This window comes from Sturnus vulgaris, chromosome 2, assembly GCF_052056855.1.
Source record: "Sturnus vulgaris isolate bStuVul1 chromosome 2, bStuVul1.hap1, whole genome shotgun sequence".
In the NCBI taxonomy this organism is placed as follows: domain Eukaryota; kingdom Metazoa; phylum Chordata; class Aves; order Passeriformes; family Sturnidae; genus Sturnus; species Sturnus vulgaris.
Window position 1 is genome coordinate 37,393,171 of NC_142244.1, and position 22,682 is coordinate 37,415,852.

Genomic DNA, 22,682 nt, shown 5'->3' on the forward strand with positions numbered 1-22,682 from the left:
TTTAATTCTCATTACCTTATTGCATCACAGGTTTTGTGAAGGACCAGGTGTCATTAAAGGTGGGGAGGTGAGCTACATTCCTGTGCTGGTTTGGTGGAGGATGGAAGAAAGCTCTTCCTATGGTGTGTGTTTATGTTATTGCCTTTATTTTATTTCTTTCTCTTCAGACTCCGATGTTTTTTAAAAAAATATCTGTATTGCATCTCTCCAGCTCACAACAGACTAACCCAATTGCATTCTTCTGTTCTGTAGACATGACTCACCTCTCACAACAGATTCTCCTATCCTCCTTTCTTGGGAAAATCTTAGTTTGACTTGTCTTACTGAGTCAGTAGCAACGCTTAGTAACATTAATTTTGTTCTGATTGACAAACACAAGTTGAATGGTGTATTCTCACCTGCTCTTCCACTGAAGATCCACACAATATTTCCATCATTTTTATCAAGGCTCTCTGACTTTCTCAGCAATCCCTCACAATTTATATACTTTCCATCATTTTTGCAGTGTTTATAGGAGTAAACTCCATGTAGGAATTTCCCAAATCAGGAAACCACAGTTGGAATAAAGTTCCCCAATAACTGCAAATGTATATGAAGTTGCTCAGATGACAGTATTCTTCTGTTCAGAATACTCTTTGACAATTGCATGATGCTCTGACACTGTATTCAATGTTCCAGTCAGTGTGACTGAACAAATATTCACAAACTCTTCTTAGAGCATATTTCAATATGTGAACTCCAATTTGAGTGTGCTGATGGAAAGGGGATAGAAAAAGACACTTTCAGACTATATTATTGTGCTTTTGTAGAACAGCTATAGTAGAACTGATAATCTGCCAAAAGAAGAACAGGAAAATCAACTCTTTATAACTGAGGTTTACATACAATCTCAGTATTGTGGCATGTGCATTAACATTTATTTTATACCTTAAAGAACATCACTGAAATTCCTTGAAGTTAGTAAGAAGGTTGGTTTTAGTGTTGGCTTTTGTAGATGCAGATTTTCATTCAGTATATATCATACTTTAGTCTGATTTTATTTATTCTTTGGGCCAGATTCTTATATTTTATAGGACTATAGATATTTATGACCCTGTTGAAATGAAAAAGGTTATTTGTATTGTGATTGACAGTAGACTTTGGCTTTGTTTTCCTAAGAGACTTGATGATATTTTTAGTTAATGTGTGAAATGGGGCATGTTTCTTTGAGTCAAGAGGGCTGCAATTTCTAAAACTATTTAAATAAAATATTAAGAGAACAGAAAAATCTCCTCTTGTATAAATATGGCTCTAATCAATTGGTATTCTGCTGTCAGCATGTGTGTCTCATTCAGTCTTGTCCTCCATGCGAAAGAGATAGTGACCCTATGTACTACAGTGAGACTAATTTTGCATATAGAAGGATTAACAAAATGTTTATAGACAGCCCTATAGCCAGAAAGATTGGCAGAGATGTTTAGCTTTTATAAATAGTTACAGAGGAAGCAGTGCTAAAGTCAGCTTTCTTGTGAAATATCATCAGATTATAGCAGTAATTTACATTTTACAAGATATTTCACTGAAGACGTTCTCTGAATTTATCTGATCTCCACTGCATGTGACTCAAGGGAGTATTGAAGTGAGAAGAGGACATGATTGGATGAAATGTGCAAAGCATGGTACTTTAAAAGGAAACTTCTAACTACTTGGAAATAATAGAACTCCTTAAATAATATTGGTTAAAAAGAGTTCTTTAACTGCTGTGAAATAATAGAAGTACTTAGATACTACCATTGTAAAAAGTTTCTATTCAGATGTAAATTTGTTGAAAATATTTAGTGTCTCTTAAGGACATTTTAAAATTTTTACTTTGTGTGCCAAATTCTCCACAACTGAAGTAACCAAAAAAAGAGTCATTTCCAGAAAGAAATAACCATGCTTTGACCACAACATTTGAGGAATTCTCTTGAACCTAGAACAGCAAAACGTGACAATACTTGCTCAGTCAGTACATGTGGAGCATCCCTACACCATCAAAAATAAAAAACCTCACAAGACTTCTTGATCATGATGCCATTGATTACAGCCCCTATAGGAGATGGGGTCTAGCTGCTGAGATCTGTCTTCTCAACAGCAGCTTTCAGGAGCACCATGTGAAATTCTCAATTCCCTCTGCAGCTGTCCTGTAGGCCCCATTTATGTACTGAAAAGCTTCAGTAAGGTCTTCCTAGAACTTTTCCTTCTCCTGGCTGAAACAACCCCAACTCTCTCACCCAGTCTTCATCAGAGAGGTGCTCCATCCCTCTAAACATCTTCATGGCCTCCTCTGGACCTGCTTCATCAGGTCCTCATCCTTCTAATGCTGGGCTCCAGAGCTGCAGCACTCTGGGTGGGGTCTCAAGAGGGCAATGGATGGGGGCAAAATCACATCCCTCAATCTGCTTGCTGGTTACACTTCTGATGCAGCCCAGGATAGGGTTGGCTTTCTGGGCTCTAAGTGCACATTGTGGCTCATGTTACTTTACTTATCCACTGTATTCCCAAGTCCTTCTCTGCAGGGCTTCTCTCAACTTTTAATCCCTGATATTGGTGATTGCCCCTACCTAGGTGTAACATCTTGCACTTGGCCTTGTCGAGCTTCATGAGATTTCCATTGGACAATTCCTCAAGCCTGTCAAGGTCCCATTTTATGGCATCCCTTCCCTCTAGCATTTCGATTGTACCACTCAGGTTGGTGTCATGTGCAACTTTTCATTGTGACACTCAACTTGTTAGGTCATTAATAAAGATACTGAACTGTGCTGGTCCCAGCATGGCTCCTGCAGAATACCACTTGATAATGGTTTGGGCATTGAGCCATTGACTGCAACTGGCCATCCAGCAGATTCCTTATCCATCTCTATATCCATATCTCTCTAATTTAGAGACAAAGATGTGTGTGGGACCCTGTCAAAGACCTTAGTGAAATGAAGATAAATTATATCAGTTTCTCTTCCCTTATTCAACAGTGCAGTCACCCCATCACTTCATTGTAGAAGGCCAACAGATAATTTAGGAGTGATTTACACATTCTGAAGCCATTTTGGCTGTCTGGAATCACCTTCCTGCCATTCATATGCCTTGACATAGCTTCCAGGAGGATCTCTTCCATTATCTTACCAAACACAGAGGTGAGGCTGACTGGCTGGTAGTTCCTATGGTCCTCCTTTTCATTCTCTTTGAAAATTGGTGCGATATTTCCCTTTTTCCAGTCACTGGGTACTTTGACTGCTGTTGCTCTTCAAATGTGATGCAGAGTGGCCTATCAACTACACCTGCCAGTCTTCTTAGGACCATGGGAATCATCTTATTGACTCCCATGAAAGTCTACATATAGCTGAAAATAATACAGCTGAAAATATTTTGACTTGATGGGTAAAAGAGGAGCTGAAGTAAGGAATAAAATAATTGGTTAAACTCTACAGGAAAAGTCCCAATCAGTCATGGGAAGGGGTTTTGCTGAGTTTACTGTTGCTGCTAATATGTTTTTAAAGTCTGAGTATTGTATTTATAGTTTGGATAATTCTAGAAGAAAAAGTATCTAGGTTGGCCAGGTGTCTTTAAATATTAGGAGTCACAGGTTTCAGAGGAGATAGAGATGTAACATTCATCACCAGTTTACTAGTTTTCACAGAGGTAGCTTTCTCAAATAAGGTTTTTCGCTCCTTCATTATAAGATACTTATTTAGAATATTATTTTCTTTTTTTAAAGAAAAAATAGATTGCTAGATTTAGTACATTATTTGAGTAATTAGACCTGTTCTAACCTATCTGTTCCTTACTGAGCCTAATAGTTTGCTTTTAACTCACAAGGCTTCTAGAAATGTCGATTCATCATTTGAAATCAGTAAAACATAGAAAATTAAACTAATTGACTTGTAAATAGTTTCCCTCAATTAATTATCCTTTGCTTTCAAATGGTATGCAGGCTTGAAATTACTTTTGAAGAACCAACTAAATTTAAACATATTTTTAAAACAAGGTTTTTATCTCACTGATAAGATTTCTAGTTGAAGTTTGTTAATATATTAAGCTAATAACTGTTATCAATGGAATGAAGAGGAATAGTTTGATCATGGCCAATGAATATTTAGCCATGTATTGTAAATTCAAACACTTTGCTTGTTTAATTAAAATACTGTCTACATACAAAAAAAACCCCAAAACAACAACAACAAAAAACCAACCCCAAAAAACAAAACAAAACCAAAAAACCCTACACATATATTTTCATGAAAACTTGCATTGTTTCCACTGCTGCAAAATTTTTATCTAATTCTTAATCTAATGATAGGTTCACTTTAAATCATTTCCTCAACTAAAATCACTGTACAAAGAATAAAATACTAAATGTTTTGACACACATGGACGTTTATCAAGTACAATTCAAAATCCAGTTGTCCTTATACAAGTTTACAGTGAGAGATTTAATTTTAATTTTTTTTTCTTACAAAAAGACTACAGCAATTTCCTCAGTGAAATTGCTGGAGGTTTATTTTTAAGTACTGTAATAAATGCAATTGAACTTTGGAAGTTCATTCCTTCTTCATTCATGCTGTTACCATGGAAATGTGGATTTTATGCTTAAATGAATAAGCTTAGTTCATAAATTATAGTTCATAAATTATAAAAGTAAAATGTTAATTCATAATTGGGGAGTGATGGCAATCATGACAAGATAGGCATCATTTTCCCCACATTTTATTTGTCCCCAGGTTTTTCAAACAATTGTGATAAAATATTTTTTTGTGCAGAAAACAAGTATAAGCCTCTAATAATTTAAAGTCTTCTAATAATTTCAGCTTTTTGTCTTGTGTTGAGTTGGTGGTGTTTAGTCTGGAGAAAGGGAGGCTGAGAAGGAACCTTTTCTCTCTCTACAACTACCTAAAAGGAGGTTATAGTGTGGTGGGATCAGTCTCTTCTTCCTGGTAACAAGTGACAGGGCCAAAGGAAAAGGCCTCAAGCAGAGGTTTAGCTTGGATAGTAGGGAGAATTTCTTCACTGTACGAGTTTTCAAGCATTGGGACAGGCTGCCCAGGAAAGTGGTGGAATCACCATCCCTCGAAGGGCTCAGTATGTGTGTGGGTGTGGCACTCTAAAAACATGGTTTAGTGGTGGGCATGGTGGTGGTGCCACATTGGTGGTTGGGCTTGATTATTTTAGAGGTCTTTTCCAACCTTAGCAATTCTATGATTCTATGATTTCCTATATTAAGAATAAAGGATCAAATGAAGCAAAGGCTGTATTCTGTTCATGAGAGACTTTGGACAGCCATTTGCCAAGAACACTCTATGTGTGATTGATCTTCCTGTACCAAGAAAAACAGCCTAGATAATCTCCTAGGGTTCCAGATTGCCATGGCCTTTAATATGACTGAATGGAAATGCATTTTTGAAGGAGTTATCACGGGAATTAAGGTCAAGGAGAAAGGCAGGTTTTCTCTCACAGTCACAAAATGAAACACATTTTGTGGAGCCATGTTAGTAATCAATTTGAGTGAAATCCAGGAAACTCAGCTGGGGATCTTCCGAGTCAGAATGTCTTTGCAGACTGGGTGTCTCAACTGAGGTGTTAAAGGGGTTGTGTCATCTCAATCAATTGTATAGGATGAGGTGTAAAATAAACTTGATCCATGGATTACAGGTACAGGAGTGGAAAAATGAGATTTTGAGTAACTCAAGATGAAGCTTAATCCAATTCCTTCTTTCTGAACCTCTGTTCCTTGTTTCTCATTATTTTGCTTTAGGGTCATCAGGAACAATGAGGAAACCTGTCCTGAAAAATTCAGTCATAGAAAAGACTCACAGGATGAGATCATCCTTCACTAACTTTTTGTTTCTCATTTGGATTTTATTTATTTATTCTTTTCATTTTCTTATTATAAATTGCTTTATGACTGAAATTACAAAATACTAACTGGAAAGCCTGGTTTATGAAATTTGTATAAATTTTAATATTGAGAAGGAATTATTTTCTAAGTAAATTATATGTTTTTATTATATATATGATCAAAACATTCCTCAATGCAACCACGTAAGACAGAAAGCAATGAGCTGGGACTTTTGGAGGAAAAGTATTAAATGCTCAAAAATCAGACAAATGTATTAAGAAGATTGTGCAGGAAAAGGGGAACAGAAAGTTTTCAGGGAAATCTGTGGCTTAAGTTAAATCAGCCCAGGGCAAGGTCTCTGGTGATTACTGGTCTGGAAGTGAGGAAGAATTTTTGACAGAGGCAACTTATGCATCAGAATGCCAAGATATCAGAGAGCTGTTTACAGTACTGGAGATGAGAGTTTGTAAATAAGATATTCAGCCTTTTTCTTTATCTTTGTGAATACTTTAAGATATTCTGAGTTTGAGCTGCTGATGTAATTCCTTTATCAGTTATGTTTTACTAGACTTTGCTGCAGTGGACAGCCTAAGAAAGACTTCTTTCCAGCTGGAGCTTTGTTCCATATTCTTCTTTATGCAGTTGTTTCCAGGTGCCCCATAGATTCAATCCACTGCTTCTAATCAATATTTGCCATCTGGAAACTGTAGGTCCTACAGCACCCCATACCCACAGTCCATATCAACAATTCCTTCAATATCCCACCCCTCACTGTGGATATCAATGTAAGGAACTTCTTGCAGGTGTGGAAAATAACTTTTTTAATGACTGTTTTGGAAATGGGAGAAGGAGTAAAATCATTTCAATTTAGAGCTCCTGTGCTGAAATCAGAGTTATTTAGGCAATGCAGGACTAGGGTGCTGTATAGGCTGTATCACTGAAGTGTGCAAAGAGAGGAAGTGATGGAGCATGACTGCAGCCAGAGTGCCATGACTGCAAAGCCAGTAAAGTCTTCTTCTGCAAAAAGAGGGAGAATTACACCCCTGGCTACTCAAAGTCAGTGACGCAGATTGTCACTGTTGATACTAATAAGCATTGCATGGCATACAAATAGCCTTGAAACCTCCACCATTGTGCCCAATTTCCTGCAGACATCCACTCTGCCCTTTTCTGGAGGATGGGAATGTCATTTCCCCCTCTGTCCACTCAGAAAGCAATGCATCCTCTTCTTCAGACCTTTCCCCCTCTAATTTCTCTTTCATAGCTAATCTTTACTTTCTTTGTGATTATCACAGGGTGATCACAAAATCTGTCTCATTTCAGTGAGTCTTTTTAAGACCAGCTTATAATATTTACCCACAAATATGCTGCTTAAGTGAAGTGGGGCACATTGCACTGTCCTAAAGAAAATCCCGGAGAACGTTGGTTTCTTTACTGCATTTTTAGTCTATTGTTTTTATTGGTACTCTCTTTTAAAATAACACCCTCGCCATCATGCCTGGAAAAAACAAACATCCCAAACTTGAAAATGCTTAGGTGTCTGAGGAAGAAAAAATGTTATTCTGCAGTATGGCTCCCCCTGTGTGTTACCCCAGAGAAGCGATGGATGCTCTATTCCTGGCAATGTTCATGGCTAGGTGAGATGGGTTCTGGGCTACCTGCTCTAGTGGATGGCATCCCTGCCCTGGCAGGGGGTTGGATCTAGATGATGTTTAAAACCCCTTCCAACTCAAACCATTCTGTGATTCTGCCAGCCCTGTGCAAGTATAGTGCCATGGCACTGTGGGGATCCTTGAGTACAGCTTCAGGACACAACAGCCACAGGGCATTCCCACTGCTGGTACTCCTGCTATCACTGCTATCACTGCTACTAGCTCCTGGTGCACTTCTGGGCAGTGATGGATGCTGCAAAGGGCTGTGCCCTCCTCACTGCTCTGAAGCACTCTGGCCTCAGGCCCTCCTGAGATCAAAGTCTTCCAAGGCAGCATGTTCCCTCTGCTCTCTTTGAACCTCTGCAGACAACCCGGGTTTCCTTCCTAGTGCACCCTTCTGAAGGCACAGGAGCAAAGAGTAACAATGGAATTTCACAGATCAAGATAATGGCTCCAGTTTCTGTTATCTATTCAGGTCACCAATTGTGTGTCTTTTTAAAGAGGGTCTGTAGTATGACTTCTTTGGACTACTGTCTCTCTCCTGGTTTTATTCTTAACTTTTTTTTTTAATGGAATAGCTTCTTTAATCTCAAGGATTTTCCCTATTGTCACCTGTTTAAAGAGGAGAGGCCCTGAGCACTGCAAATATCCTGCTGTTTTTGGTATGTCTGGATGACTTGGGCAGGACTTTTCCCCACTAATTATTAATGACTCTGTATCTTTAACTGTAAATGTCACTGATATGTGATGCTTTTGAGTAGCTGTTAAGTCATCATAAAACACTGTATGTCCTTGATGACAATGCTTTCTTTAACAATTAGGCTGTTGTGATAAGAAATGTCTTGGCAGGGGTGAACAAGCCCTGCAGGGATCTGCTTATGTAGATTACCTGAAGTAGCCCCTGTTAAATATTTTGGGTTGGTCTGCTAGCAAAGTAATGCCTAGTTGGCTGCTACAGAGGTTTCAATTGTCTGGCAAATTTTCACATGCCCCCCAGTTGTTACAGGAGGCAACTACCATATGCATGGGGGTCTCTCTTTCCACTCGCAGTATTATGAGGGTCAGTCTGTAATTTCCTAGATAATTTTTCCTCTTAGATGCTCAGGAATCACAGGAGAGTTTTCTGAGTGAAGACTTTGGGGCTACATAACTTCTTGTTTTCTTAATTGAGTCTGAAGTTTTATATCCAGGTAATCACTCAGAAATTGTATCATTATTCAGCCTTGCTTTCTTTTAGTGAGATTTTCCCCATGTTGGGTTTGTTTGCCTAAACCCAAAACCATTAATTTTTTTAGGAGTGAGAAAAAAGAATGTTGTTTCAAAGACTTTGCTGACTGAAACCTTGTGCAATTCCTTTGCCAGAAATAAAGCTTGAATTTGATTTTCATATGCAGCTACATGCTTGCCTGAACCTTGCCTCACTTCTCAGGAGTGTGCATCTTTTCATCTTTGCTTTTTGAATTGCATTTCTCTGTGGATCAGAATTCCCCAAGATCTGTGATTTTTTTTCAATGACTAAGATACTTAATTTTAATTTTTAGTGTACTGTACTGCAAAATAAACCATGATACCTTTCACTTTCTATTCACTTGAAGAGTGACAAAAAATGTATCAATTAATTCTCCCATGCTTCTGCTGAGCAGCACTTTACTATGTTTTAGCTTATTTGATGTATACTGCTGTAGCCAAAGTCTGAACCACCATAGGTTTGGGATACTCCAGCTTTTTGAACGATGACATCTAGACCTCAGTTTCATTACTAACAAAAATCGTGGAATTAGATTTAAAGCCAAGGTTCACCTCTTTTGTTGTGGAAGTCATTGTTTGTGCCAAAGAAGGCTGTGATTACTAATTACTTAATTTGTATGACAGATGGAGCTGGAGATCAAATTAAGTAGCTGTCTTAGGCTACGTTACAGAGCAATATCTAGCTTTAAACACGACTGCCTTTTTCGTTCCTAAAAAAAGGCACAAACAATGACAAGCTAAAAATAGCTGTTCTCTTGGAGTTGACGACAGTTTCTGAGAGCTTCTCTTTAGGAAGATGTTGGAAAAAACCTTGCTGTCTTTCTCCCTCCCCCTTATTCTTCTTTAAATTCACACCCTTCTGTTTAAGCTTGTTCACCCCATTGCACACAGAAAGATATCCCCTGATTTGGTTAGGACTTCAGTGTTTCTGAAGATTTCCCAGCAGGTTTACATAAAACATTTAAAGAAATCTAAAAGTCACTGCAGATATTTTTATTAAGTTATGCTTATCCTATGCAAATTGCTCTGTGCTGATAGAGAAGGAGGTAGTAAAGCTTCTTTCACTCTTTGCCTCCCACAGTATCTGCTGCAGTGGAAAAAAAAAAAAAGCCTCTTTTCTGGTTTTATTCCCAGAGATTACTTCATAATTCAGTACTGATATCAGTGGTTTCCGGTGCTGTAAACAGAGTTGAGTCTTTGACTTTGTGTCCCTGCAGCCCAGTAAACAATCAGTTAATTCACAGCGTCCCAGCGGTTGACAGGAGTGAGAGAAGTGGTTTGATTTTATTTTTGTGCTTGTGAATTAAAGCTTTGCCTTCTGGCTAGGTTCTGAGTTCCCTCGTTCTGGAAGATATTGGAGCATTTTGAATTCAGAATATGTAGTTACAAATGTGAGGGCACAGACTTCTTCCAGTATTTTTCTGCTTTCATTTTAATTTGTCTTTGTGTTTCTAATCGGAAGCAAGCAAGAGAACAGTTTGAAAGCAGTGTCCAGTGCTGGAGCACAATGCAGTTCAGGATATTTAGAGCTAGTCCGCTGCATTTTTATTAAATGAGAGGGAAGGAGTAGGTGGGACTTTTTATTTAAAAATAGATTAGCACAGGGAACTGAACTTGCATTTGAGGAAACGTTAATAAGCCAGCCAGCCATTGTCCTTAATCAGAGACTGTATTTGTAAGTAGAACATGTTGAATCTGTCATGATTGATGACGTTGTCTTTGTTAAAAGGGATGCTGCATCTTTAACAAGAGCAGACAGAAGCAGTGCAGAATCTACAGTAAATTTGAGACTTGGAAGAGAAACCTTTCCTCATTTTTCTGTGTATAACGTTGGTAAAATATTGAATAGGAAAACATCAAAGCCAGGGGGAAATATAAGTAACTCACTGCGTATGTTTTAATTCCTCACCTTTCCCTTCTGGCTGAGTTCCCCCTCCTTTTTCCCCCCTGAATTTAAAATGCTGGAAGGAAAAGCAACTGAGGTCCAAGTTTCAGATGCTGAATTCTCTGCTAATTGAAATTACTGGGCATATTTCTATATATAGTCGCTGAAGAGAGATGTAGCTTTCACTCAGTGCCTTCAAGACATGTCTTTTTGTAGTCAGAAAAACAGAGATCAATGCATTTTCAAACTGACAGAGGGAACGGATGCTCCTTAGTAGCACATGCTCGGGATCGTGTGTGTACCGTTTGTGCAGAGCAGAGACGCTGAATACTGGTCCATATGCTCCTTGTTTACTGCAATGTTTTTTGCATGTTACTGTGCACTCCGGACTAATGTGAAGGTAAGAGGGGACGAGACAACAATTTGGCAGGAATGTTCATGTAAAACCAGCTGCAGAAAATGTCTACCTTTTGTTGCTGAGTACTTTGGAATTGCTGGCTGAACAGGCATATTATTACAGGTGGTTGTGGAGGCTTTGTTTTATCGTTGTCTGTGTGGCTAAAGCATAGAAGCATGTTTGAATTTTGCAGTTTAGCGACCTTCAGTTTTTAACTGCTTGCAGTTCAGGCTCTGGGCTTGTGTGGTCTGATAAACATGTTTTGCTACTGTCCAGGTAGGCCAGAGACAAGATGCCAAAGGCTGTTTGTGCAAGGTTGCATAGCTTTATACAGGATAAGAATTCCTATAGTCGGGTCCCTCATGCATCCTCCCAGGGATGCTGCCTGCATGCTTTCTTGTTGATTACTCGTCTGAAAGCCGGGAGTCTTGCTGCTGCTATCCGGGTTGGTTTTTGTGCTGATTTGTTTCTGACTTAAACCAAAATGCATTAAAAAAATTATAAGCAATTATAAGAAATAAAGAAAGGATTATTACTGCAAAATGCTACAGGAAAATGCCAGCTGGCTGCACCGGTCTCACAGTAACTATTAAGCAGTATTTATCACTAATGTCAACATTTGCTTGCTCTGTTAATTAGAGTCAGAACTTCAATATAAGTTGCTGGATATATTACCTTCTCTGCAAGTAGGACAATATTAGCAGACAGGTTCACTGGCATTGAATCGAGCTCTCAGCCAAGCTGTGGGCCAGCTGTGGGAATCCAGTTGCATAATTTAAATAGTCCTTAGCCAACATACTGGGGAGGCACTTCTGGCATTCTGGCTTTTTCAAGTTCGAATGAGTGTGTCTGTCTGGGAAGTAAAGCGCTGGCAAATGACAGATAATAATAGTTAGAACAGTTTCACCTGCAGAAGTAATTGCAAAGGATTTTTTGCTTTCAAACTGCTTTAAGCATGCCTCTGAATTAAAGTGAGTTGTCTGTGTTTGCACTTCGTTTGATAATAATGAACTTCATATTTATTTGTTAGGTCAAAATGTTTGTTGTCATTTGATTAAAAAAGTATTTCGCATTAAAAGTTCACATTCTAAGAGTCTGCTCCTATGTTTTAGCTCAAAGTCTGTACTGTTGTTTGCTGTAATAAATTGCTAAGATTTCACATTTTATTACTTTCTAATTAACTTTTGCAATTATGATCCACTTCTAAAGAGGAATTCTTTAAATCTGCGGATAACAAGCCAAAAAATGCAAGTTAGAGCCTTTAATGCCATTCTGTCTTCCTAAATGCATACATTATTCTTTTCTTATGCTTTCCTATAATGTTTTTGGCAGGTTAGTAAATTTTATCTGTTTTATATTTCCTGTGATCTATGCAGCAAATTGTCAATATAGAAATAATTTGAGACCAAGCATTCTTTGTTGCTCATTTTGTCCCTCAGCCTGCTGTACTGTACTGAAGATCTTCTGTAAAAGTGGGGTTGTTGTGGTTGAGATATGATTTCTCAGTTTAAATAAGGATAGGTACAGGGGAAATCTCAATGATTATTTTTACTGTAATTTCCATGAGACAACTTGTCAATAAGTACCTCAGCAACTGTTACACGTCTCATGGATTTAACTTTTGAAATGTCTTTGTTTCCTTTCATAAACACAGAAAAAAGTGAGAGGTTTGTACCAGTACAAGTCTGGTAATTGTTTGGACAAGATAGTTTTAATTTCTTGGAACTTCTTCAACTGTTGAGTATTTCTGAAACAATTGTTTATCATACAGTATCTGCAATTTACATGATATTATTCTGAGGATGTTACCTCCAGATGTTTTACTTTCAGCAAACTCATCCACTTTCAATGTATACTTTGAGCATCTACTTTCCAAGCTCTGCATTAGGCTACAATAATTTAAGAAAGCAGCACAAACTTTGCCAATTCCCCCAGGAACTGCTCAAGTACAGCAGCACCACTTGCATCTTCAGTAATTCTCATTCTCTTTTTCTGACATTGAAGTTTGCTTAATAAACAGGAGTTCACTGAAAAGAGCTCCCTATGCCTGGTCATTGTACAATGTGCAATCTAGTGTTTATGAAGAACTCGGTTGCTTTTAACTTGGTTGGCACTAACATAAGCCACAGCTCTATGGGTGGCCAAAATAAATTAAATACATTATAAAACATCTGTTTTGCGTTTTGCATTTTCTCCCTTTATGGGTGGAAAAATCCTAGTGGTGCTCAAATATTTTAGTCTTTAAGTCATAAGATAGAATAAAACTATAAGTACAGGCTGTAATGGGAAATAGATTTGCTTGGCATGGAAAATGAAAAAGAAAAGCAATTAGGTCTGTTTCTGATGGCAGCTGTACATTATGGCTTTAGAGAAAGCAGATTTTACAAGTTCAAGGTAGGACTCTAACTTCTTGATTGCCAGTCTCTGTGAGACTGCCCATGTGGACTTGGTTGGCATGTGCAAACCTATGAAAAGAAAGAGAGGTCTACTCCATGCATTCTTAATCAAAGCCTATTTTTACAGTTGACTAAAGAACAGTATTGACTTTGAACATGTACCTGCCTGTGTGGATGCTTATTTCTTCCTGCCTGAGCACTGGGTAAAACAGGTAAAAAGATGTCTGAGAAGTTATGAGCAAAATATCTTTGTCTATCAGAGTTTCTCTGGACCTACATTTTGAATTATTGGGGAAAAATAAAAGAAAGAAAAAAAAGAAAAATAACTATTGCTTACTATTGTCTGTTTATCATGTACAGTGTTATTAAAATTCTACATTTCGGACCGATTTCTTCCTTGCTCTCTCATATATGCACAATTTTGTACCTCAGTGGAAGAAACCAAAAATGAGCAGAGAAGTCAGGGAATTAAAATCTAAAAGCACTGCCTCCAAAATCAGAAGTGTTCTTGTAGAAATGTGCAGCGTGCCTGAAAAAGCGAACTGCTGTATACAGTAGTTAAATATACTGTTGTATTTTCAGCATGAGTAAATCTTGGTCTAACTGTGGCAGGGGGCTGCCTGGTGTCAAGTGTTTGTTGTTTTAATTGTGTCCACTGTGTATTGAAAATACTTTATTCATATGCAAGAGATTTTTAGAAGCTGCCATTAAAACCTTTCTGTTCTTGGTTTAGGCAAGTATTTTAAATTCCCTCAGTATTAGCAATATTTCTTGTAAAAGTATGGCTAGCACTGCAAATATTTAGGCTCCATAGTCTGACCTAAGCTTTAAAAACTTTTATGGATTGTGTCTGGCTTTTCTTAAAAGTTTGTAGGCGTTTTGCCTTCCCCTGGCCTTGATGAACTCTGTGTAGTTCTGACAGATTTTTCTGTGAATCTGGGCTGCTATTTTTGGCTGACAGTTTGAGGGTCTTACTGGAGGCACAGCTGGTGCTTTTGGGAATTTGGGTAGCGGAGCTGCAGTCTTCCATTTGTACTTTAGCACAGAGCTGGATGTGAGTGTTGGGCTCTCTCACCTTGAAACATCTTCTCAGCAGCAGTCAGCACTGGCTTTGGGGTCCTCAGAGCTTCATGTAAAGAACGTTGTGAATTCAGATCCAGAATCTTTGAAGTGCCAAAGGCTTCCCAGGAGGTTCAGAGTTACTTCAGCAGGAGTTTAAGGCTGTCTTCCTGTTAATGGGTACACTGAGCACCTCACAGAACTGAGCTCCTGCCTGAACACGGGGTTAACTAAGAGGCTTTTTTCCTTATGACTGCTAACTGTGGGCTACCTGTGCTACTAAAACTGCAGAGCTAAAATATTATGCCTGTGTCAAACAGTTACCATGATGTGATTTACGACTGAAATGTTGACCTTTGCCTTGTCACTTTCTGAGGATCTCAGATGATGGAGGGGACCTGTTGGGGTGGAAATGGAGCATGGGCCCATGGAGGGTGTTGGGAGCTGGAATCTTTTAATCACTTTACATTTCTGTGTTCATCCTCTTTTTCCACCTGCATTGCAAAAATATAAATAATTATTTCCTTCAAGCTTCCAATTGCAACCTAAGTTAAGGATTAACAGTAAAGGCAGAGGAATCATAATAACAAGTAGTAAAATGTTTCACTGCCCAAAGCCATAAAACGTCACAAATGACAACTGAACTTCTGACTTCTGTCTACATTTTTACACACAGCTGTAATTCCTCCTCTCTGCCAGTCTATATTAATGATATAATAACATAATTAAATTGTATATATCCCATATTTTGCCACCTATACCAAGACTTGTTTTGGTCTTCCAAAGGAAAAGAACTTATGGCTCTTTCAGACTTGGGCCTGTATTGCCAAAAATCCTGCTGTGCTCTTATGGTATTCTTTGCAAAGGGAGGCTGAAGTGAAAAAGGACTTCAAGCTCTCACAGACTTCCCAACATGATCCTTGGTTTCTTATGCATATTTTCCTCCTTTAAATGTTAAATCAAGCACCATCATCTAGCACTTCTCGGTGAAGTGAGGAACAGTTCAAAAGCCACAGGAATGGCTTTGATGTAGCATTTTAAAAGGAGTAAGCAGGAAAGATTGGTTTCTCACTTTTCCTAATGTAATTAAGAATTGACTCATGAGCGACTTTTATTTGAGTTTACTCCTTTTTGTTGTTTTGATTATGTCTGACAGTCTGACTTACTTTACACATAACTGCAGAGACATAACTACAAGTGGCAGGGCAAAGTACAGTTCCTCTACTACCTTAGGAAACCAAGGAAAATGTGGGTTAGTACTAGAAAGCAAACAAAGCTGGTGTGGAATTTCCACCCTGAGAGGTTTGAGGATAAGGAAGAGGGTTATACTGTATAGGTTGTGACTATCTATTTGAATTTTTGTAATATTTTCATCTGCTCATAAAATATTTGCTTAGGCTGTAAAATAAGTAAGACCTTGAATTTTCTAAGGGATTTGTGCAACACCTCTGGGATCTAGCCTCGAGAGCTACAGCCAGCAGAGCTGTTTGTATTGTTGTCATCCTTTTGCTAGATAAGGATGGAATTTTAGGGAAGTCATAACTCATTGCAAAAGAAGGAATTAGTGATTTCTTGGACCAACGTCTACAGAGAAAGGTCTCTCAAAATTAGGACATTAGCAACACATAATTTCTTTCTTTTGGTAGCTTGCAGTACTACCTGTGCTTGTGATTCATAGAAAGGTAAAATTCTCATTTATGGCCCAGTTTTTGCAGTCACACCACTGACATTAATAGGAATTCATCAGGAAATCTGAATCCAGTCTCATACTGTTCAGACAATAGTTCTGTCTTAAGTAAGAAATGCATTGTTTGAATCTTGAAGATTAATTTTTCCACTTTTAAAATTAAACTTGGAAAAATTTGTAAGCATTTTTAATACCTAAGCATAATACCTTACCACTCCTCTCAGCTTCAAGTGCTGATTTACAGTACATGACCATAACAAGTTATGAATGAAAGAGGTAATTAGACTAGATTAATAACACAGCAGGCAGCTCTGGTTTTCTAGATATGATCTGACTGGGACTATATTTAACCCATAGACTATAATGATATTCCCTTAAAGGCCATTACAAATGTGTGAATAGGTACAGAGATGCTAAAATGACAACACAGTGTAAAGAATTAAATCTACTACTAAGAATTCTTTATGAACTCTAAGCAAATGTGAATATTTTGCTATGGGGTTAAAGGGCACTCATCTAAACTTACAAGAGTTAGTCACAAAAATAGTGGTTGGAAAGTGTAGAAGAAGCTAGGCACTGATTTCTTAATTCATAAATTTCTGGATTGGTAATACTGAGAAAAATATTTCAGTTCTAATTTGTGTCTCCCATTTTAATGTGGACTCATTAGAGATTATCTAATGAGCTGTTCCTATCAGAGATATATAATTGGTCTTTTTTTTTAGAGGAGAGAAAAGATCTAGGACTGCAAAAGTATTTAAATTTATTGGGTTTTAAATATGTGCAAGGAACTAGAATATAATATCATGTCTATATGTGACAATTTTATGTTTACATAAAAATGATGAAGAGTTAAATCCTCTACCATTAAATCACTGCTGATAGGTTTGCCCTATGTGTTTAAGATGCCAGTGTTTGTGTGATTTTTATGAGATTGCATAGAAATTAGAACAGCAATCCTGAATGCAATGCTGCCTGCAAAATGTAGTGATTCCAGGCAAAAGGAAGGGCTGTTTTGGTTTGGTTTTTTTTTGGGAAACTCTATGACTCCTATTACATGGATGGGGCGAAGTGCAGGAGACCATTAATCAGTCATGGATGGAGTTGACAAAAGCTTGCCACAATTAAAGCTTGCCCAGAGATCTCTCCTGGTTGTCTTCTACCTAAATTCACTTCCAACTTCATCTGTTTTCCCTGTCCCATTTGTTGGTGCTACGTTGGAATAAAGATAGTGTGTGGTTGAGTGGCAGGTTGTGTTTTCCAGGGTGGCCTTCACAGGTGTATCCTCTCTTAATGCTACTGCAACTGGCTGTATATGTACATTTTGGTCATGCTGAGATGTTTTGGTCCCATGTTTTTGGTATGGGATGAATGCATGAAATGCTTGTATCTGTTTTCAGAAGGGGAAGCATCCATTCCTTTCCTTCTGTCACATCCTTACAGACAGTTGGAGAGACACGGAAAGTGTTTTTGCAAGTAAAGATGCAAAAGAAGATTCCAAAATAAAAATTGATTTTTTTTTCCTTTTATGGATTCACACAAAAGAAATTAACTCTGGAACACATTCAGCATAGACAGTCTGCATTCCACCTTTGTTTACATGTCAAAATAATGTGATAACTATAGATTAATGGCTAATACAGAAGTTACAGAGTGAAAAAATCCTATTATTAAAGGCTTGGCCATCACTGTTTTGTCAGATGAGGAGGAAAAAGTGACTGATTTTTCCCTTTGCTACTGTAGACAGATCTAAGTGTTTGAAATAGTATAAATTCTCCTGATAACTGAGTAGCTTCCAGACTTTTTCCAGAAAGATAAGTAAATCAAAATCTGAATCCCATAAAGCAAATTTTGTTTTAGTCTCATGCTCACCAAAGAAGCAAACTTCTCAAATTTCAAACTGGAAGCTGCAGAGAAGTAGTTAGAAAGGCTTTCCTGCCTTTGATAGCATAGAGGTTCATGAAAACTTTTTAAAAGGAAGATTAACTGGAGAAGTAAAATTCAGAAAAGCATTTTTATCTGAGTTGCAGCACAGATGAAGAGAAATACTGTAGATACATCACATGTATTTGCAGATATTTTGGACAGGATTTTCAGCCTGCTTGGATTTGTTTCCAAAACTTCAGTTTTCATTTGCAAACAACATCAAGTGGCCAAGTTTTCAAGTCAGGCAGAACAATCACAGTTACTCTGGTTTATCAGAGCAGACTGTATAGCTAACATGTGCTGTTGGAGGAAGGATCCATCTCTTGACACTTGCTCTACCTTTTAGAAAAACATTCTGTTTCTGTTGAATATTTTCTGATGATCAGAACCTCTCACACGTTTACAAATGTATTTTTCCAGGGGTTAATTAGTCTTTTGGAGGCACGTGCCATGTTTCTAATCTGAATTAATCTAGTCTCAGATTCCAGCTTTGAGTGCCTTTCAGTTTTTGCCTCTTAATCTGCTGGACTGAGGAGCCCACTGCAAAGGGCTGTGTCCCTGTCAGTAGCTCCGAGCTACAGTAAAGACATCATCTAATCATCTCTTAGATTAAGTAAATATGCTGAGCTCCTGGCATCTCTCACTGCAAGGCATGATTGTCAGAGCTCCCATCTGTCTCATGACCAGTCTTTGAGCTCTCCCTGGTTTCACAGCAGGAATGCTGAGCTGTGCCTGCCACAGCTGCATGGAGCCTTGGAGCATTGCAGCCCTGTGCAGAAGTAACCAATGTCCTGGCTCCCACAGAAGTTGCTGTGTGCATGTCCAGAGTGATGCTGGCTGCTTTAGCCACAGGGCTGCACTGGGAGTTCATGTCCTGTCCCAGCAGGATTGCCATCTGCTTTACACCACACCTCTCTGGAAAGTGCCCCTAGGGAAGAGCTGCTTTGTTCCCAGAGTAAGGACTTTATTGCTGTCTCCGTTAGAAATTACATTGACCTGTATCAGTGACCTGTCTTCAGTACCACTTACCACAATACCTCCTTTCTGTCATTGCTATAACTGGACAATAGTAAGTGACTGGATTTCTCTTCTAGCATTTGAAAAGCATAGTGCCAGGATCAGTCCCTGAGAATCCCACCAAACACAGGTGATCAACTTTCCCATTTCTAGTTACATGTTAAATCCTTTCAGTTAGATACTTTTAAATCCATTTAATGTGTGCCATTTTATTATTTTTTAATTAAGAAAATGCCATGAATTGCTGAGTTAAATTATTTACAGAGGCCTAAGCATATTATACTAATATTTTTACCAGTGCCAGTCAAATTTATAATATTATCTGAAAAAATATATGATTATATTTACCTTGAAAGTATCTGTTTTCCATTGATTCAGCATTATGTGTATTTCTGTTCTTCATACATTAGTATCTATTTTATCAGCAACTCCATGCTAAGTGCTTGGTTAATTAGCCATGACTAGCACAGTAGAAATTCCTAGGAATTAATCTCTTTAAACCTAGACCTTGTTTAAGTTCCTAGTTAGAAATCTATCTCTAGTTGAGTACTAAGGAAAAGTCAGGAAGTCTTGAAGGGTCAGACTTCTCACAAAACAGGGATCTCTCGGTTTAAATGGAAAAGTGAATAAATTGTGAGAGAAGAAAAGATGGTATGGAAGGGATGGTTTCTTGTATTTTACCATCTCCAGTGTCTGAAAAGCAGTAAATGTGCTTCTGGGTACTCAATACCCTTTGGTCTCCCTAGTATCCTTAGATTATTATGGGATCAGCTAGCAACTGACTGACTGACATTATATGAAACGTGATTTTATTAGAAAGTAAATCATACTGCATTATTCTAGAAAAGGGAAATGCTGAGCCTTTGAAAGATGATTTCATTTTTACTAGATGATTTGTGAAGCCAAGAACGTGAATTCTTGCTGAGAAGGTATTGGGAGTGCTGATTAGCACTTTCATACGCTCTATGGTGTGTGCTCTGAAATGTTATTAATTTCTTATGAAAACCCGCTTTTTTTAGGGAATCACGTGATACATTCATATATCTCTTGTAGTGCTTGGGCTATTAGAAATAGTGACACAAAGGCCACATGCTTGTTTCTAGCCATGTCTGTAACCAAAAGATGAATATAAGGCCTTTTGCCTCTAAAGGAAGAAAACTATCTGAAGAGCTCAGGTGGCATCCAGCTCACTTAACTTCAGACATAACCAATGTAAACATCTATATCTAGTGATTTCAGGCTCCCTTTAGTGTCAGTAGAGAGGAATTGTCTCTTCTAAGGCATGATTCATATGACCTAGTTTAAATATCTACATGGGGATGAGATTAATTGTGTCCTGAAAGTGCCAGTTTCTCTCCATTTGCCAGAAAAAGCTTAGGTGACTAGCTGAGATGTAGGTCTCTCTTACAGACATTCCCATCTGGCAAAATTAATCCTGTCCTTCCAAGCAGGAAAGATGGGATTTTTAATGCTGGTCAGGCATATTTTTCTCTCCTTTTCTTTTGCACATAACAGAAGGAACACATAAAAATGTGGGGAAGAGGAACAAGCTGTTGTGAAGGGTCAGCCAAGATGCCCTGGAGACGAGGCAAGAGCAAGAGCTTGTAGGGCTGTGAGATCATCCAATTTGTTTTCCTTTGTTTTTGTCTTGGTTCTTGCTTCTAAATTACTTAATTAATATACAAAAAATAAGCAGTGAGCAATTGTACTGAGCTGTTTGCAGCATGTTTCTCTCTTGCCCAGCTGGTAGATCGGCCCATTACTTAAATGGTGTTCAATTGCTGTATTTTATTTTAATTGCTTTAAAATTATGAGAGAAAAAGTTAAGGGCTGCATACTTAGGTCTGGTTCTTTTCTGAGCTCTGTGCAGCTTTCACAGTGTAGGCAGGTGCTGCAAGGACATTTAAAAAAAGAGACAGAGAGAAAGAACTCATAATAAGTTCTTTAGATTGATGCACAGGGTCTTTATTTGAGCTTGATCCCTATCAGACAGTAAATCTAGATAAACGAGAACAAGGAGGAATGGTTTTAAATTAAAACAGGAGAGATTTAGATCAGATGTTAGGAAGAAATTCCTTACTCAGAGGATAGTGAGGCACTGGCACAGGTTGTTCAGAGAAGCTCTGGGTGCCCCGTTCTGAAAGTGCTCAAGAAAGTTTGAACAGGGCTTTGAGCAGCCTGGTCTAGTGGGAGTTGTCCCTGCCCAGGGCAGGGGGTTTGGAACCAGGTGGTCTTTAAGGGAATCTTCCAATCTAAGCTATTCTGTGGCAAACCAGTCCAGTTTACCTGAGGTTAGACACACAGAGCTGTCCAGCTGAACAGTTGACTGAATCATAAACCTCAAAAAGGACCAAGAAGTATGGGATCATCTCAGGGGTACACTTGGGTAGGAAGAAGACTGAATGTGAGCCTAGAAGTGTAAGTGTGGCTCTGAAAAATCTGAACTGCTGACATGGATTCAGGGATTCAGACCAAAAACTGTCAATATTAGTTAGAGTCCCTAATGCATCTCTGGGGGATATTTACTGAGTAATAATTTACAAATATTTATACAGTATATATCCACAATGAGTTTGCTGTGTCTCTATAATACATGGTAAATTAGCAAGGAATTTAAGTGTCAGAGAATGTTTGAGATAAGTTTTTAAACCAAGGTTTTAATCAAGTTTCTAAAAGTTAGAAGCTGGTTACCAGGGAATCTGTGGAGATCTAATCAGTCTTAGCAGTCTGACCAAAACAAGTGACTTGATCCTGAGAATTTCTCAGGTGGATTTAAATATTGATGTGATTTTATAAAGAGGTCAAATTCCACAAAAGTTTGAATGGTTAGCTAAATATTTATTTCAATCCTTTTCCCACCAAAAATACAGTACTTCTCAACCTAAAGATGAGCTTGGATTTAATTGTAACCTGTAGCTTGTTGCTATATAATTGGTTTTAACAGAATTAAGGTATGGAAAAATGTTTGCTGTCTTCTGTTTTCAGGGGAAGTTACATATTTAATACAGAAAAATGTTTTAAAGATTCCTTGACAGGCTAATAAATCATGAATGTATGGATTGTCTCCCATCAGGATATAGTTTCACACAGGATGATGAAAAAAGATGCAAACTTTGTTTTTTGGTTTGTTTTGAGACATAGTTTGTTGGAATACATGAGCTCTAATGCAAAAGGGAAAAAAAAAAAGAAATGAAAGAAAAAAACCCCAACTTTCTCCAATGATCAGTCAGGAAGAGAAGTTATGGTGCTATTCCTAGGTGATCATTCACTTCTGGGTGTCTCCTCCAATGTGTAAGGTGTTCCTGAATGCCTTTTCCAAAGTAATTTCATTGTTTCTTCAGGATCTTCTCCATTTGTTCCATTGGGTTTTCTTGCTGTTTTGCCAACAGAGCTGGCAGGAGCACTTGTCAATCACAGCTGATAAGCTTGGTACATACATCTTGTGAGGAAACAATGGCTGTCTGAAAGATGAGTTTTTACTGTTATCACCTGATAAACTCAGTTGAATCCCTAGCACAGGATTTAGGTACTAACCAAAATTTAGGGACTAAGGGTGAGTGAAAGGAA

The 22,682-nt window shown here is 38.1% G+C and overlaps 1 protein-coding gene across 25 annotated transcripts in view; it reads left to right on the plus strand.

The window, feature by feature from the left end:
• Positions 1-22,682, plus strand: part of DLG2 (discs large MAGUK scaffold protein 2) — a 982,239-nt gene that overhangs the window by 248,229 nt on the left and 711,328 nt on the right. Inside the window, exon 1 of one of the 25 annotated variants that reach the window (XM_088159306.1) lies at positions 10,522-11,033. The exons of 22 other annotated variants lie outside the window; for them this stretch is intronic. In XM_088159306.1, coding sequence (XP_088015432.1) covers positions 10,914-11,033 — 120 coding nt within the window. In that variant the 5' untranslated portion in view covers positions 10,522-10,913. Of the gene's footprint in view, positions 1-10,521; positions 11,034-22,682 lie in introns of those variants that run through there. 2 more of the 25 variants (XM_088159311.1, XM_088159317.1) reach the window with 2 other exon arrangements.